Genomic DNA, 19217 nt, shown 5'->3' on the forward strand with positions numbered 1-19217 from the left:
CCGAACACACACACACACACACACACACACACACACACATACATACACGCTCAGACTTCTCCATAGCATACAGTACAGAGCTAAAAATATACTTTCTTACACAATGCACATAAACACATATTAAACATCCAGCCAGACATCCAGCACATTCAGAAACACACACAGAGGATATCTCAGGACAGTATTTCCTTATCATGCCTGCACATTTGTTGAAAAAAATCCCCAATCATATCACTTTTGTGTCCGTTGCAGCAGTTCTTGTCTGTATTTTCATCTGAGTTGTATAGCGACTGCTCTCTTGCTGGCCTCTGTGCATCTGTCACATGTCTTTTTTTTTTTTTTTTTTTGGTTGGTTTATCTTCTTCCCTCGCACATCTCGCTGTCCGTTTGTCTTCTTTCAGCTGGGTGTGGACGGAAGGGCGGAGGGCAGACTGCCGCACTCTCATTTTTTTTAATGAAAATCTTTGAAAAGTTCCAAAAAAAGGCAAAGACAGAAGCTACAGCAGCAGATGCGACAGAGATAATATCGCATCGTAAACACTAATACAAATTACCCGACGTTCAGTCCTCGTCCTCCATCACTCCCTGCCATCCGTCCTCACCCTATCATACCCACAATTCCTGACTCATCAAACACTATTGTCATGCATCCTCCACTGGCAGTACACGCGGGTTAAATTATTGGCCCTTTTTTAATAAGGCTATGGATTGTTTGAGGAATGGCACCGGCACCTCCGTTGATTATATCGAAAGCCTGTTGTTTTATATCCTGCGAATGTCAGATTTCTGCTATTTACATCCCTCAACTCCTGCATGCTAGCAAATGGTTATTGATTTTGCCAAAGATGAATGGGAGTGGTCGGGTGGAATTAAAAACAAAAAGACAAAAAGGGGTGAGAACAGGAGGGGGATGTGGAGGAGGAGGATGAGGGTGGGAGTGGATGGGAAACTGAGGTTTGTGTAGTGGAGACAGAGGATTTACTTTTGTCTTTTGGTCCACACCACATAGGTCAATTGTACCTGCACTCCAAAATGACCCATTGGGGCTTTCTTTCTAACATGCCACTTCTATCGGCAGTAATCATAAAAAGTAATGATGTTTTATGGTGGGAAAGATCATGGTTTCATCATAACTTTCATCATAGTGGCAATACACAACTACTGTTAAATAAAAAATAAAAAAGTCCCAACTAAATCTGCTTTCATCCATTTAGCTGTCCACTCAATCCTCCTCCTTTTAATATGAAAATGTGTCATCTTATATTGCCGTCGTCCTGGGTCATAATTACTACCACTAGATGGCGTCCATCACTAAAACTGAACTATAGGTAATTTTGCCTTTTTTTTCTCCGTACTGTTGTTTTTCTTTTGAGGACAGGCTGTCTTTGCCAGAGTTGAGTACCTTTTAAATTCAAACTACTACAGCCTAAAAAAAAACATAAGCAAAACAACAAGATCACACTTGACTTGGATGAGTTTTATAGCAACTTACGCACAAGGGTTTTAGCGCCTCAGTTGGGCGTCTGTCTTGGCTGGCTCTGTAAACAAAATTGTTCCATATTTCGCTTCTGGCACTGGCTTTTCAAGCAGTTTTCGATGGACTGGGATTCAGTTCAAGACGTGGTTGGACTGTTTGATGCCGTTGCCATGTTTTTTGCCCGATTGTCTCCATTGAATATTGCGCCTACGGCTACAATCCATGGTCAGGAGCCAAACTGCAGCTCTGTTTGTTCCAAGTCTTTATCTTGTTCTTTTAAAGGAAAAATGCCCCTCTCAGATATTATGTTACACATCAACAATCTGTGATGTTCAAAGCATCCCAGGAGTTATTTTTGCAGTGAAATGATGTAGTAATATGCTGTTTTTAAAGTTAACCGACTGTTTTGTCTGTCTTGGAGTTTACTTTTAGTTTTGGTGATTTCCTAGAATACCTTCAAACAATTGCCCCCCCCCCCCATATTTGGTAAAAAGTACAAATTGCTCTATTTCCTCCAATATATAACATGTTGGCACCATTATCACGTCAAAAGTTGTTGTCCAACACTTTATTTTATGATCTTTAAAACTATTGATATACCCATTAGCCTCAGCAGCTATTTGTTAGCATTGTTGGAAGAGTCTCAACTGACAACTATGACCCTAAAAGGAGAGGATCATGTCACTGACTGAGAAAGTGAAAGGTGTTGTGGCTTGTTTTCAGTAGCCATGCTAGCTTGTCTAGTTGTACTTTATCATGTGGTCAACAGTGAAGATTAATAATACACAGCCGTGCCTGGAAAATGGGTAAAACTCTCTTCAACTTGTAAAGTTTCTTAATCAACTTGTTATCTTCTATATCAGTCTTTAATTTGTGACAAATGTATCCAATTTTGAAAACCACATTCAACTATCCTTTCATTATTACTTTCTAATGTGAATTTTTCATCTAACTCTTAAATTTGGTAACACATTGGTCACGGACAACATCCGGCATGAAAACGTCACCTTGGCCTCCCTGGAAATTTTGAAGTTCTTACTATTTTCTCACAATACCGACCAAATTAAATCTTCATATAAACCTTGATGAAAATCATGATTACTTGGTGAAGTAGGAGAAGAATAAGAGAGATAGTAGTGGAAAGGAGATGTTGTGAGATGGAGAGTGATAGAAGAGTCCTTGAACAACGACAGACAAGGACTAAGTTGGCGGTAAAGGGAGATATCAATACAGACAGAGGAGCCATGTTGGTTAAAAAAGCGGGAAGGGTGTTGGAAATAAAGGAGGGGAGGAAAGTGGAAAAGCGTTAAAAAAAAAGATGACAGGAGTGGAATGAGGTTGTGGTGTGGAGATGGAGCGAGGCAGGCCGGTGACCGAGTACAGATAGATGAATGACATTTTGGATTCTCTCAGCAATAAAGCATCTCCCTAGACACAGGCTGTCTGGGTTTAGATAGAGGCCGTCACACTGAAGGGCTCATTTGCCTTTCAGTTGCTCATTACATCCAACCCAAACTTATTTCCTCCTCTGAGAGGCTGGTTTCCTCTCGGTGATGCGTGTGTGTTTACATGTGCAGCCGTGCATGTGTGTTTTTGTATATGAGGGTTTTTCTTTTTTTTTTTTTTTTTTTTTTCCCATCTCCGGGGCACAAAATGACAGTTCGGACTGCAGTGTGTTTCATTATCTCGGTGGCATGTTGTGTTGTGGCATGCCACTTCACTCTGTACACTATTGAATGGCAACTGTTTTGTTTGGAATAACTCAAGACAAGTGACACGCATGCATACCCAGAGACATACACACACAACCATAATGTGATTTGTAACAGGAGAGTGAAACTAAACACATTTGAACAAGCAACACACACACACACACACACCCACAAAAACCTTCCCTATAGCTCAGATATTGAAACACACTACCCTCATGGCATAAGTGCTCTCGAACCTTCCTTCATAATGATTTCTCCCATATGGTTCCTACTAATATTCTGCTTGGAGCCAACTCGCTGACACACACACACGCACACACACACGCTCACACACGTGCACACACACACATACACACACAATCACAGGCAGTCCTTCTGTGCTACATTAACTACAAACCTCATTTCCCCACAAAGAGAAGCCACCGGCTGAAAATTGGCTGGGACGAGTCATTAAACCTGTGTCTGACACACACACATGCAAAAGCGCGCACACACACGCATCTGTTATACAAATGACCCCCACACACCCACCTGTGTCAGTGTAGCAGGTGATAACCCTGCACCCGCTGAGAAATGATTGCCCTTTTGATGGAGGAGGTCCAGCATTGGTGTGTGTATGTGTGTATGTATGTGTGTGGGGTTCATTTTTGTACAAATGTGCAGTTGTGAGTCTTGACACTGATGCCTCTGAAAGTCCATTTCATAACGTGTGTGTGTTACAGATATACATGGAATGATAATTGATGGTGTGTGTGAGGCTAGAGGATTAAGATACATGGGAATGCCCTGTGGGAGAGAGAGAGAAGAGAAGAAGAGACAGAGAGGAAAGAGGCTAAAAATGATGTAGATGGAGGAGGTGCACGGGGAAAAGGAAAAAAGGACAGAAAGGAAGGAAATAAAATATAGAGAGGATAAGAGGTTAAAGGAGGAAGAGTTGAAGGAAAAGGAAAAATGAGAGCGAGAGAGGTTAGAAAAATCAGAGAAGGACAAAGAGGAAGATGAGGTGGGGGTAGAGGAGCTACAGGGGGGCCAGTCGGTGAGCATGAAGGGGAAGGGACCCTGCTGAGAGATGATTGATGGGTTTGAACCCCTGCTGGCCCCTGGATCAACCGCACAGAGCTGTCAGGGACAATTTGAAGCCAACCTCACAGGAAAGAGGGGATGCCCTGATAAAGTAAAAACTAATGAAAATCCGTCTTATATGGTGGCCATCTTTTTTTAAGAAGGGGTTCAATGCATGTCAGGCTCCTCATGTACAGTGCCTACCATTCTTCTGCTCTTTAAAGTTGGAAGTTTCTCTGCACTCATCATAAGTTAAAAGCATGTGCCTAATGAGCAGGACTTGACATAACAACTAGTTTGACGCCATTCCTGGTCCCGCATTCAACTTACACAAGTGTGATGCAGTAATTGGAAGCCTCCAGTGCACAAACACTGATAATGGACTTGTGTCCTGCAGCAATATTTGCATATCCATGATTTGTAATAAGGAAGGAGTATATGTCATTTGAGGATTTTAACAAGATAATTGATTTTTTTGTGGAAAAAAACATATTAGACACCAATTATTATGCAAAGTAGAGTGTTTCATGTTCACCTTCAACTATATCTGGAGTGGATCTTTAAATACTTTAAATACTTTCAAGGATTATAGTTTAACATTCTGGTGAATTGATGCCTAATAACTGAAGAAAAAAAAAAGCTCTACATTAAGCATCAAGGGCATAATTTTCACTGGGGAATTGAATCTCCAACTTTTCAATTTTCAATTTTAATTAATATATTTGAAGTACTCATTGAAACTCAGTAGATAGTGTCTTCTTATTGTCCAGCCACAATTACACATTAGATAATGCTTCAATCACATATGTTATATTTAATTGTAAAGATGCTGCACATGTGTCCCTCGGTTTCAGCTCCCAGGCTGCATACAAGCTTTATTTGCTCTCTGACTGGTGGAACGGCTTAGGTGGAGACCTCAGGGGAAGCCCTCCAGACATCCCTCAGGGCTGAAAAAAATCAAATTAGTTTTGGTTGGTTGAACAAAACAAGCAGTTTGGAGACATCACCTTGTGTGCACGATATGTTTTTGTTTGTTTTAGAGATCACGCAATTAAGTTAACCAAAATAAGCTTCTGCAGAATAACTGATCATTAAAATAATTATTGGTCAAAGCCCTAATTTAGCTGTTATGTTGTAATGAATCATCTCCATAGAAGTATTACAGTTTACAGCTCAGTTGCAAGCACAGAAGTCATTGTGAAAGATGCAGCAGGTAGACTTTGTGTTTGCAAGTCACTTCAAGGACACTTTTTTTTTTCAGGGATTTGTCTGCCTACCAGCCATCACTGAAAGAGAAAACAACAAAAAAAAAAGGAGAGCATAGTACAAACTCATTTAAAAGCCTGGCATGGTAGATCAGTCAAGTGGTGTCACCAAACATGCACACACACAAAAAAGCCTTCAGGTGCTTAGCTTAAGTTATATAAGCAAAGAAAAGTAAGAGTTTGGCTGGATTAACATACTACCTCATCAGTCAGCACTTTGACAGATAAGGATGTAAGGAGGAGAGCTGATTAGGAATAGATTAACACAGTTCTTCAAAGAGTCACAAGTACCTCAGCATTTTACAATTTGCAAATGTTGAGCAATTTTAACCAGCTGTACTCTGCCACACTGACAGTACTGAATGAATGAATTGAACAATATTCCTAAAATATGAATGGAATTGTTTGACTTTACCTCATAAAAAAGTTTACAAGGGGTCACACCGACCCTTCACATGTATTAAAATGTACGTAAAACTGGGAAAAATCATAAATTTGAGATTCATTATTAACTATCTGTAAAAGTTTTACCATTCTATTAACCAAGGGCAACCTTCTAGCCTCTAAAAGAAGTACCACACTGGAGTTTAATTTGTGCTATCAGTCATTTTTAAAAGAGTAGGTGAATCTTTTTTTTTTTTTTTTATTCATGGTTTTTGTAATGTTGGGTATCTCATTTTAGAATGAAACTCTTCATTTCATCTACAGTAAGCCCATGTTGAGCTCATAAGCTTTGTGGCTGCCTCGTCAGCACCACCTCAAGACTGTGCATGGCTTCTGAGCAGCACAGAAGATGATGAAGATGATGATGCTGTTGATGGCGGGGATAAATGACGGCGGGCCCCAGTAATAGCCGTCCACCATTGATGTGGTCCCCGGCTTCAGGGCTGTTTGAAGCCAACCGTGTGGGAGGCTGTCGGCTGAGGTGCAGGATGTGTGTGAGTGGTTTCTGATGAAGGGGTGGATAGTGGCTTCTTTTGAATGGAATTGCAGCTTAGAGAGAGGAGAGAAGGGTGTGTGTGTGTGGGGGGGGGGGGGTTGGACTTATACATTTATGATTGCTGATGATTCAGTGTGTTTTCCTGTGTGAATGTGTTTTCTTTACAGTTTTCTACCATTTTTTTTAAGAATCAGAAATAGCTTTCCTGCAAACTCGAATTGTGTTGACAAATAGGAAGTTGATGAGTTGTGTGTCCTTCTAGACTCAGTGCAAAATCCCAGTGTTTCCTGTGCCAGAGAAAGTACAATTATAAAATGTGCAAAAAGCTATTTTTGTCTTTTTTGCCTATGTTGGCACATTTCTTTGCATTTTGATACCACCGACTCTTGACCTATCTCCTCAAATGGAAATAGGTAAAATAGGAAATGATGTGTCTTTGAGTTTTTGATTGATGTTTAGAAAGCGCAATTCAATTTGAAGCTACTACTGTGGTCTTTGGGCATTTTTCATTATTTGATGATATTTTATAGAGCAGAAGTCAGACCAGTTAATCACATTTTACAATTTATAAAGATTTGATCTCAGCCTAGATTTCTTCCTTATGGATTTGAAGGCATTTTTAAATCATGAAAATAGAGCACGACATTTAATTTTCTAACCTAAGGTCGCATTTTTATCTTCAGACCTGAACAGTAGTGTATGAAATAAAAAATAAATGATAGTTTTTTTCCACTATGAGAGGAGTAGTTTATTTAGTACTTTATTTGTCAGATTGTCCTGAAGCTAAAGCTGAATAGAGTCTCAAGAACTGAGAGATGTTGACCTTCAAATGTGTAAGTTTACCCTGCTGTTACTTGTCCTTGCTTTGTGCTTTGTGCTGTTGCTTTGCTTTCTGTCCCAAAAAACACTACACTCCAGTTGAGTTGGTATTTGGGTCATTACTCCACCACCTCAAACACACTAGAATTACTTATTAATGCACCTGCACCCAAAAATCCCAAAGATGTATCATTCAAACCTATTCTTCCTGTACTCTCAATACTTAGAGGCATATATGCTTGCTTAGGAAACAGCCTCTGTTATGTTTCTGTGCTGGAAATACACCAGTATCTTACCAATAGACTCATAACCTTCCATCACAACTTTGAACCTGCTCTGTATTACTTATGTCATGTTCATGTCACTCTGCTGACCCCTGCAGCTGCCACGCCACCCACTCAGTCAGCCATTATGGCACATAACCACGAGGTCACCGCCTTTTCCACTGTTTAACTGTATACACTTAATTCTCCATCCTCTGCAAGTTCACAGTCTGGACTTCTCAGCAAAAAAAAAAAAAAAAAAGAAAGGATGAAAGACGGTGGCGTGTAATTCTCTTTGACTTCTGGAATACATGATTTGTTTTTTGGGGTTAGAGCCGTGCTATGATGGGGGAGAATAAAGGGTCAGGAGAGAAAAGGAATGGTGGAAAAATTAGACAGTCTAAGCCTAAAACTGCTACAGGAGGACAGAAACATGATAAGCAAGCAGAGGAAGAGAGAATAAAAGCCAAAGGAGAGAGAGAGGAATGTGAAGTAGAAGAGATTGAAGGAGAAATGAGAGCAAGCACAGCTCAATATGTCAGTGAGAATAAGCGAGGAGGTAACTGTGTGCCTCTGTCTCTCACTTCACCAAAATGAGTTGCACAGTGCATACAAGCCCACACATTTCCCTGCATGTACCTGCCCTTTCCATTAACCACTACAGCTTTCTTAAAAAAAAAAAAAAAAAAAAAAAACCCAGCAAGGAGGCTCCCCTTATTGTTCCTAAACTCGTTTGTCTCCTCTAGGAAGAATGGTGTGAGACAGGATTAAGTTGTAATTCAATTTAGCAAGATTAAATTCAGTCGGCTTCAGCGAGAAAAGCAACTTGAAGGGATACGCCGGCAGCTAAGAAGTGTTTTTTTTTTTTTTCCCCCTCCTCTCTTTCTATGCATATTCATTTGTTCAGACTCACACGCCTCATTGAGCCAGCACACACAAAACATAAACAGACAGAGACATAAAATGCATACACTCCATCTGTACTTGAACTGGACTGAGACCAAAAGGCTGCCAACTCAAGTCTTTCCTGTACTGTAGTTACTGGTCATTGTGTGTTAGTTATAAAGATGTGGCTGCCATCAAAGTGAGTGAAGATGCTGAGTCTCCAGTAGAGGAAGTGAGTCTAGTGTCTGCACTGTTAGATTCCTGAGGGCATCAAAATCCCCAACAATTGTACTACACAATAATCATGCCAAGAGCTCCTCACTGTTTCTTTTCTTTCTATTGTTCTCTTTTTTTCTCTGCTGGCTTCTCTGTTTCTTTTCTTTTTTTTTTTTTTTACCATTTCTATTGTTTCATTCTTTCCTCACCTCTTTTGGTCTTACCTGGTCATTCTTGCTTTCCTCGAAGCTCATATTTCAAGACTGTATAGTGGAGGCTCATGCATAATTTTTACAGTGGTTAAATGCATTTTTAAAGGTGCTGATAACAAATAATCTTGAAACTCAGATCAGGAAATGCTAATTTGGGTCATTTTGAAAGTTAATGAAATATATATGGTATCTTTTATATTGAAGAATCTGAAATCCATATTTTTATTCATCCATCCTCAACTTAAGTCACTGTTAGGATTTTGATATGACTGCTTCCTTGAGGCCAAAATGCAATAGATTGATTGGGGAAAGAAGGAAAGTGGCACCATCCTCTTCCTCCATTTATCAAAACTGGCACCAGTAATGACACCATCATCTTCCTCCATCCACCAAAACTAATACCAATAATGACACCATCTTCCTCCAATGCTAGCCTTTATAAATTGTACATATGCGGCTACAGTATACATGAGGAGCTGTACGGATATATAAAAGCGGTAGATGATAAATGGGCGAAATGTTTCCTTTCCAAAATTGGTAAAAATATTGATCACAAGTAGTCTGAGCCAACTGGAACTGATGTCTGATAGAAAGTTGTATAAAAAGCTTTACAGAAAGGTTCTAGTGGGGTCATTCATCCTCCTCTGTAGAGACTGTAGAGATACTCTGCCTTTTATTCCCTGATTGGCAGATATCTGCTCCCCCACCTCACACACACTCGCACACACACACCGGAGCTGTCAAGTGGACATGGCCCTGTGTCACCCCACACACTGACGAGGAAAAAGGCGATGGCTCAATACTTACATTGTCCACCGCTGAGCCTGAGAGACAGAAGGACAGGGGAAAGTAAGAAAAGAGGGCAGAGACAGAGAAATGGATGGCTAAGGGCAGAGAAAAAGGGGAATTAGGAGGAGAGAGAGAGAGAGAGACTTGAGCTCAGAGAAAAGAGCATTTACAGTAGAGCGTGTCGATATGAATGCTAATGCACCCAGACGTCATTCCCACTGTCACCACTACAAGATTGCGTCTATCTTTCCCCATCTCTCTCTCTTTCAATCCTGTTCTCTTAGCCCGGCTTTTACCTTGCTTACTCACCCTGAATGAGTGCTATTTCTCTCTTTGTCTGTGTGTGTGTGTGTGTATGTGTGTGTGTGTGCGCGCTGTCGACTGATATTGGCTTTTGAGAGTTGTTTTTCACTCCCTCACTTTTCACCTCTCCCCTCTGATCTTCTGTCACCACACACACACACACACACACACACACACACACACACACACACACACACACACACACACACACACACAAAAGGTTTCAATAACAGATTATTACAGACGCCTGCTAACCTTTCATCCCCCTTACACACACTCTCTCACACACACACACACACAAAAATCCTCACACATGCATTTATCGATCGTACCAATTTTATATCCTTGCACAGACTTCCTTTGCGTTTGTAGCCGCTCTTAAATCATTTGATCTAATAACTCATCTGTGTGTGTGTGTGTGTGCGTGTCAGCAAATCTCATTTATCACCACAGCTCAGGTCCCTTCACTGCCGTTCTGTCCCGCACAGCCGGTACCCACAGCAATATGGAGGATCACAAAGGAGAGGAAGCGCACTCATCTTTGCAGAGCCAACGATCCATAAAGCAATATGGGAGTTTATGAGCTCTCAATGTTGTTCAATATAGGGGCAAGTTCAACTATGCAATAGTCCATTGAGTTTTTTTCCCTTCCAGTTTTTGTTCTCAGCTTTCTGAAATTCTTGTATATATGCGTGAGGAGGAAATGAACTTGGGCATGTGAGGACTTTACAGCAGTCCTATTCAAAACACACAACAAAAGGTGATTTGCAAATGGGCTGTCCCTTAATAGAGAACCACAACTACCACCAGAATTGGAGGCTTTATATTAACACTCCTGTTGTCTTTGAGTCAAGAAAGGAAGGGAGGAAGATGGAATGATGGAAGGGAGGAAAGAAAGGAAGGACGGAGGAAAGAAGGAAGGAAGGTAGGAAGGAAAGAAAGGAGGGAGGAAAGAGAGAGGCAGGAAAGAAAGAGAAGGAGGGAGGGAGGAAGGAATGATGGAAGGGAGGGAGAAGGAAGGAAAGTAGGGCAGAAGGAGGGAAGGAAGGAAGGAAGAACAGAGGAAAGAAGGAAGGAAGAACAGAGGAAAGAAGGAAGGAAGGACGGAAGGTAGGAGGGAGGGAGAAATGAAGGGAGGAAGGAAGGAAAGAAGGACAGAGGAAAGGAGGAAGGAAGGAGGGAGGGAAGGAGGAAGGAAAAGAGGAAGGAAGGAGGGAAGGAAGGGAGGAAAGGGAGAGGAAGGAAAGAAAGAGAGAAATAGGGAGGGAGGAAGGACAAATGGAAGGAAGGAAGGTAGGAAAGAAGTAACAGTCTAAACATCAGGTTTGTGTTAAATGATGGAACTTTGACATATTTAACAGATATCCAAGATCATTACAAAGAAAGAAAAAACAATAGTACAGTATAGCCTCTTTTAACTCTTTCACTTATAGAAATGCTGCCTTTGTGGTTCAAACAAACCATGATTCTCTTCGGTAAAAAAAAAGAAACTGTGCAAACACAAACCTCTGGTGTTTTAGGCTTTGCTGATTTGCTATATTTTTTTTTGTTATTGTTGTTTGTCCTAAGCTGTTAAAAAATTATAAAGAGATGCAAAATAGTATTCCCTCATGACCTAGTGTTACCAGTTCCAGTAGCTGGCAAAAATTAAATTTAAAAAGTAAGACCCTTTGAAAGTTGAACCCCTGACAAACTTTAATGAGCAGTTTAATTACATTGAGCCATTGCAGTGCTTAACACAAACACACACACACACACACACACACAAACACACGCATCCAAACCTCCAGCAGTCGTGCCTGTGTTAACGTGGCAATGGTGCCAGCTGAATGGAGCAGATGGTAGCAGGGCTGTGACTGGGGACTCTTACTGACTGACTGACTGACTGACTGACTGACTGACTGGTGGAAACACTGGCAGGGATAGAAAGAGTGCTTGAGGGATGGAAACAGGAAGAACTAATTACAGTGGTCACTACTGCATTAGACCTAATCTATGCATTTATCCTTCATTAACACATTAACACTGCACATAAACACAATCATTTTCAAATCCTTAAACTACTTCTGCTCACACAATAGCAACTTCCTGTCTTCATGCAGAACAACATGATTATCTTGTCTCTTCTGGTGCTTTTATTAGTATGTGCCTCAGTATACATGTGTTGTAGGTGTCAGATCCATGAGCGTAGATTACTAAAAAAGGATGTTTGCTCGAGGGTGATGAAAGCTGTCAGAAATGTCAGAGACACATATGTGTGTTTATTCACTTCTATGGCGGCTCTATTTCTGTGAGGAAAAGTCTACACGTTTTACCAATCCACACAGCGATGGAGCCATTTCCACTCACGATAATATCTTCAAAGTCTTGTAATCTCGTCAGCTGAGTAAAGTCTCCAAGTGAAACCCCCTGTAAAGGTCAACCAATGCAATTTGAATATCTTTGATTAAACAGTGTGCCGGTGCCAGACCCAGACTGTAGGTCACTGCCTCAGAGAAATGATATCCGCCCCTCTCACCCCACTTGTCCCTCCCCGAGTCTCGACTCTCACAAGCTCCCTCATTGTCGAGGGGTCACGTCTGCCGCACCCTGCACTCTTTTCAGCAATTTGTGTAATCTCCTGACCCACCCTTTCTCCACCATCCATTCCCCTCTGTCCTTCAATCCTTCCCTTTTTCTTCCCTACTTCCATTTTTTCTCTGTGTCTGTAATCACATTCACACAATGCATAGTTTTGCTCCCAAAAATATCTTATCTGAATGGTCTTCTCTCTGCCCTCTGTCTCTCATTCTCCATTCATTATCTTGCCGATTCCAAGCGTCTTTGAGAGGGCTGTACAGCAGCCGTTGAACCATGCATCTGCAGACTGGTGTTTTAGTTAAAACCTCCGAAAGAATCACAGTTGTTCTGGAGAAGTATTTTTAGAGTGAAAAGCTCAAGGGAAAAGAGATTTATCATATTTTACATCAATTTTATCACTGAAAGAAATTTACTTATCTTGGTTAGCTGGTTGGCTGACCTTTAAGTATTCAGCAGCTACAGTATAGTAGACTACCGTGGTGACATTTCAAGGTAATGACTACCATAGTCATAAATTAATAAAAACAATTAGTTGTGCTTTCTAATTCATGTGTTTTACCAAAGTACTCTCCTTTTGTTTTATTTCCCCCCCTAGGAAACCTTTTCTAAAAAATCTGTGGTTCTTTGACACTGCCCATCGGGCTCGACTATCCTAATTATTTCTGACTCACAAGCAGCTCTGCTTCCAAGAAATGTTCATATCAACTACAATCTCCCCAGCATTTACCTCAGGCTCTATCGTAGTTAACCCCATTCTCCCAGTACTCTCTCTGTTTTACAGTATTTGAATTTACTGTAATCTTTTTCATGTGACACACTGCCTCTAAAGTGACACGTTTTCATTTCCTGTCTCTAGTATGTCCTGGCACGGAGAACAAGTTGAGCACACTATCTGACCTGGACCAGCAGTATCGCACCCTGAAGAAGCTCTATGAGAATTGTGAAGTTGTTATGGGCAATTTGGAGATTACCAGCATCGATCGAAACCGCGACCTCTCCTTCCTCAAGGTATGAACATGGAAACATCTTTGGCTAATCTTTTGTCCAGTATTGGTGTTTACATTCGGTCATACAGGTGACTTGATCACATCTGCATGAGTTTGAACATTTAAGCACTATGGGGGGGCGGTGAGAAAGACTATAGACTTCAGCACCATGTAGATATTAAGAAAGGATTAGAATGTTTCAGCACCACGGATAGAGACAGAGGGAGTATGGGGTCAAATGTTTCAGCACCATGGACAGAGACACAAATAAAAACAGTGGTTATTGTTATTATTTACTGATCAGTATTGCATTTAATGGGGATATTGAGCAAGAAATTGATTAAAACAAATATATATATATTAAGAAAAAGCTTTATATTCTGGGGTAACATTAGGTGGTAACATTAGGTGGTCACTGTAAATAGGGAAATTAACAAGTCATACTGTTTTATGACATAGGCTGAGATTGGTTATTCATATGCCACACTGCAGCTAACACAACCAGTTTGCATTGACTGTACACAACTTCCACAGCTGAGAAGGCAGATTTAAATACGAGTAAAAACATATTTAAATGTGACTTTTGTATGTCATTAAATTGAATGAATTAACACACTAATAGTGAAAACAGAATTTAATTATTTCTAAAGCCATCCAACCTCAAAAATGAGTGTCCACAACACATTATTTCCAAGTGTGTTGGAGGAGCTTCTTCTCAGGATGGCAATTTAACTAATTACCATAGGTTTGTTCACTCGAGTGGCTAAATAGAAGTTAAAGAATAGTAATTTTTGGAGCAAATGTGGACTTGGTTCAGTGCTTTATTTGCATTCATAGTAGCTGATCTGTCCTTATCTTGAGGATGTTACAATATGTAGAGAGCAATGGGTTCAGCATCTTATTCACGTCGACAGAACCAGAGAATATTGATTGAAGCCTTTTGCCAGTACAATAGAAGACTATACAGTACAATGAAACTAATAATAAAAAGGGCTGTTAAGAATTACCATGGAAGACATGTCTGTGAGACACTGAGACACTGCAGGCAAATGAGCAATCCTCAGAATATAAAGTGCCATCCCGGCCAAACACGGCACTCTTGGGTCTATAGCAGCTTTCTTTATACTATGTGTGTCTCTGGGTGTGTGCGTGTTTGTGTGCGTGTTTGTGTTTGTGTGCACTTCCGTCAACAGGACTGCGTTTTAAAATTCACTTGCGCTGTCCCTCTCCCCTGCTGTTTAATGAAGTGAGGTGCAGTCTAATTACTGGGCCAACGCTATCAAATGAATACCATAAACAGTCCCATTAGGCGCAGCATCATTAGGGAAACAATTAGGCATCTGGGGGATTGTTTAGTGGATGTGAAGGGGGTCAGGACTGTGGATGTTATGCGGTTTCCATGGAAACTCTGTCACAATCATCCCATTGGTCACAAAAAATCATAGATACCATTCTGATTCTTAAGGTGGAAGCTTATATTGGCAACACTTTTAATATTTAGTGATAGTATGACGTTACAGTATGAAAAATTTGGTTTTAAATATCCAATTAGCAAGCAAAATGAGACTTGAAATTCAATTTAGAGGCATGTTTTTCACCATCTATTTACAATTTCTCAACTATAATTATGAAAAATGCAGTAAACAGCAAAGTTATGTTGTCTCTCATATTCAGAATTTGTTTTCTTTTCTTTTATATATCACCCCAAACACACACTACACATGGTTCATGTAAAGTTCAAAATCACACACACACACACACACAACACACACACACACACACACACACACACACACACACACACACACACACACACACTGATATGGACTCGTAAATTGTGTGCTGCAGGCAGGCTGGGGGAGAGCTGTTGCACTTGGGTTCTCACAGTTTTGTTTAAAACAAACTGCAGCCTAAGTGGTGTATACAGTACACAGGGACAAATGGATGAGCGTGGTGTGGATGGAGGGAAGGAGCGATGACAAAGGCAAGAGAGTCAGGGTGGGTGAAAAAGAGTGAGCGAGAGAAGAGCTAGAGGGGTGTCACTTTTATGGCAGGCAAAAACAGCTGCTGCGCTGAAATTACAATGTTCAGCTACCGTGCCGCAGGGGTGTGTGTTTGTATTTGTGTCTGCATGCATTTGTGTATATGTGAGAGTGTGCGTATGTGTGTGTGTGTGTGTGTGTGTGTGTTTGGAGAGAGCAGGGATAACAGGGCAATGCAGGGCAGAGATTGGAGAAGGGAGGGAGTGAGGGCAGGGACAGACGGGAAGACTTTGTGATTTTTGCCTGGTGAGATGCTGACAGTTAGATGGATGAGATGGCTCCACAGCCTCCTCAGGTCCAGCTTTCCTCCAAACCACATCTCTCCATGAATTTCCCTTTTTTTCCCCTTCCCTTCAGCAGACCCAGGGCGAGAGCTGAAAGTCGAGGGATGTGATTAAGTTTGTTTTATAGCCCAGTCTATATCCGATCTGGGTCAATTTATATTCACAAATAAATCTTAGTGTTTGTTTTAACCCATTTCGGGGCCCGTGTGGGTGGAGCTCACTCCGACAGATCACCATAAAGCTTTACTTAAGATTACTGTCTGTTGGTAAAATACATTTTCTAGTGCTCATATGAACAGTACACACTTTAAATGAGGTGGTGCTGGGGGAAAATAAAACATTATACTGATTGATAACATTTTTCAATAAATTTGGCAATCTTTCATATGGGAGAGGGTTATAGCTTGAGGCTGAAGCTGTTGTTGAAGTAACTTTTAAGTGGAATACTACCAAAGACCACTACATGCCGGCTCCAATTGACTCCCATTTAAAAAGGGTCAACCAGCTTTTTCAATGAGTCATTATGGCGTCAATCACTACTACTAAGTGTGCTGGTGGTCATTTTGAAAAATGATTGCTCCATTAATGAGATTTGAAGACTTATAGAAGCTTTGATATCTGTCATGTGGTGCGTTATTTTATTATTGCATTATTTTGGTAAATTTAATCCAGTGCTTGATTATGAAACCTGCCCTGTTAGCACTATTTAGCTAAAGTGGCTAATGATTGAAGCTAGTTTCCAGAGTGTGAAAGGCAACAATTTGCGCTCCTTATGTGGAAGGTCCTGGTTCTAAATGGAAAGCTCCAACTCTGGCCTTCAAACTGGCTCCAATGCAATCTAATGGGTGATATCATTCCTCGCTACATCCTCCTTACTACTATTGTAAATTTGGAAAAAATAAGTGACATGCTTTTACACTTAGCTAATCTGTCATGTCCACCTGTCTGTAGTTTTTATAAGGAACAAAAATAAGTAAAAGTAAGTTTCAGTCATAAACCAGCATGGCCATCAATTCAATGAAAATTGATATTCTTGACAAGCAAGGTTGACATAAGTGGCCTTAGTGAAAACTCCGAACAAAAACCGTATTGAGCTCCTCAGAAGTAATTTTGCTTGGGAGATAGAGTTCTGTGAATACCGGCTCAGGTGTTTGAAGGGCATCACTGCGCTGCCGTCTTGGCTTAACCCACCTCTGTCTAGTTTGCTGGCCGTCTCCCCTGGCTACTGTCTGTCTGTCACTCACACTGACCCATTTTCCCAGAAGTGAAGCGAGGGAACCGCGCCAAGTGGTCCGCAGTGGCCCACAACCAGCTAATGATGTCATCTAGGCTGAAGGACTCTTCATTAAAGCCGGATCAATCTGGCGGCTAGCGCTGCAAAACACAGGGCACGATGCCAGGGCTGCAGCTGAGAGCAGAGGGACGGGGGATGTCCGTCCATAACGCCGGAAAGAGACGTGGTGGCAAATTCTCAAACTTCTCCTCAGTCGTCACAAGTTACAGTGCAAACGTGCAAACTCGTACACACACACACACACACACACACACACACACACACACACGAGCTTCAGCAATAAAGAGAGATGAATGACACGGTCACTGAGGTGTATACTCTATGTCGACATGCAGACAGAGACACTCTTTACCAAGCTTATCTCTTGCAAACACCAGCCACAAGAGACAGACAGAGAAGAAAGATACAGCTTTTTTAACCAGCACTCATTTCCAAAGTTTTTTCTTTTCTTTCTTAAGAAAAAAAAAAAAGATGGGTTACGTGGCTCTGCATGTTCAGTTCAGCGCAGCCAGGCAACAGAGGAGAGAAGAAAATAAAAAGAGATGAGAGAGGAGAGAGAAGAGACTCCTCACACCAAAGGCTTCCCATTTTCCTTGGGCTGTATTTCAGCTGCAAATGAAAGCGCTCAGTGATTCTGCAGCTTAGCTATTCTCAAAGCGTACATCCTCAGAAATTGCACACGGGTTCTGCTCTGCTGCCTGTATGACTGGTGTGTATGTTCAGTGCGTTTACTCGTAGCATGCTGGGTAGATGTTTTATGAAGTTGAGTCAAAATGGGGTTAGGGGATAAACACTGAACGGGTGTAAAAAGGTTGCTTATCTCAGTCAGAGTGGTGAAGTTCAAATAATATGACAAACTTTCATCCTTGATTTTGTGACTTTGCCAGCTAGAACTAACTAAGATATTTTTTTTTCTTGTATGCCCTTGCTTTAACCTGCTGAGATCAGTGTGCTATTCGGAGATTACCGCCACTGTGTGTCATTATTCAGCACTCATCAGATCACTCTTCTCTCTGTCTGAGCGTGTGACTCTTGTGCCATTAATTTACTCAGGGGCAGTATTTCAGACTCCACTCTATCACACTTGTTTCTCCGCGTCTGCCCTTCAAACCATGTATGCCATTCATCCAGTTACTCATATTTTTGTGTACTTTGACAGTGTTTTTTTCACGGTTTGGGTTTTGGCCTTTAGTTTCATGCTTGGGCAAATTTAAGACAATCGTGTCTTAAATATGTGGTGACAGTTTGGGGAAAAGCTCTTTTTTCCTGTTTCAACATGACAAGGCTACTGCACACAAAGGCAAGGTGATTCAATTAAATAGCACATTCCATGCTATTCACAGCGGTAGCTCAAAGTGCTTAATGCGCAAATTGCATAATTGAATACATAAGAAAGGATAAAAACACATTTTGGACACTTTATTTCAAGTATGTTCTAAAATAGTCGTGCCCAAATGAACCATGACGCATATTTTTTTCTTGCTGTGAACATTCCTTCAGTTCATACCGACCATTATGAGATGAGATCCCTTCATAATGCACCTACAATGTTAGTAATGGGATACAAAATCCAGACAAAAATACTCCTTCTGTGCAAATATATTTTTATAAGTTTATCTGGAAGCTTCCTCTGTTTAAATATTTCAAGTTATTGTCTTTTTAGTGCCAAATTCCTTTTTTTTTTGTTATGATATCCACTTTATTTGACTACCTCAGACAGCTGAAACCTTATATTGTCTTCAAATAAACATTTAAATACAGTTTTCAATTTTATCCCTCTCCACTCACTCACATGGAAAGTGCATTATGAAGGGATCTCTTCACTGGTGGGATGAACAGGAACAGAAACAGGAACAGGAGGCACGATTACACCAAGCATTCCTGTTTCAATGCTCACATGGATGTCTGACCGTTGTTGAAAAATAGTGAACATATCCTTTAAGCTGACCACGAGTTGTTGACAGCGTTCATCTCCTAGTGTTTCGTGTTGACCTGGGGAACTGTCAGCAGACCCAGAGTCACAAGATCCACGTGTTCTTGAAAGTTCATACCGAGAAAAACATGCCAACAGAGATATAATTAAGTTCA

General features: G+C 40.9%; 1 protein-coding gene across 1 annotated transcript in view; it reads left to right on the forward strand.

Annotated features, from left to right (window-relative positions):
- Positions 1-19217, forward strand: part of si:ch73-383l1.1 (receptor tyrosine-protein kinase erbB-4) — a 237815-nt gene that overhangs the window by 109674 nt on the left and 108924 nt on the right. Inside the window, exon 2 of the mRNA XM_053314757.1 lies at positions 13380-13531. Coding sequence (XP_053170732.1) covers positions 13380-13531 — 152 coding nt within the window. The remainder of the gene's footprint in view (positions 1-13379; positions 13532-19217) is intronic.

Source organism: Scomber japonicus, chromosome 24, assembly GCF_027409825.1.
Source record: "Scomber japonicus isolate fScoJap1 chromosome 24, fScoJap1.pri, whole genome shotgun sequence".
In the NCBI taxonomy this organism is placed as follows: Eukaryota; Metazoa; Chordata; class Actinopteri; order Scombriformes; family Scombridae; genus Scomber; species Scomber japonicus.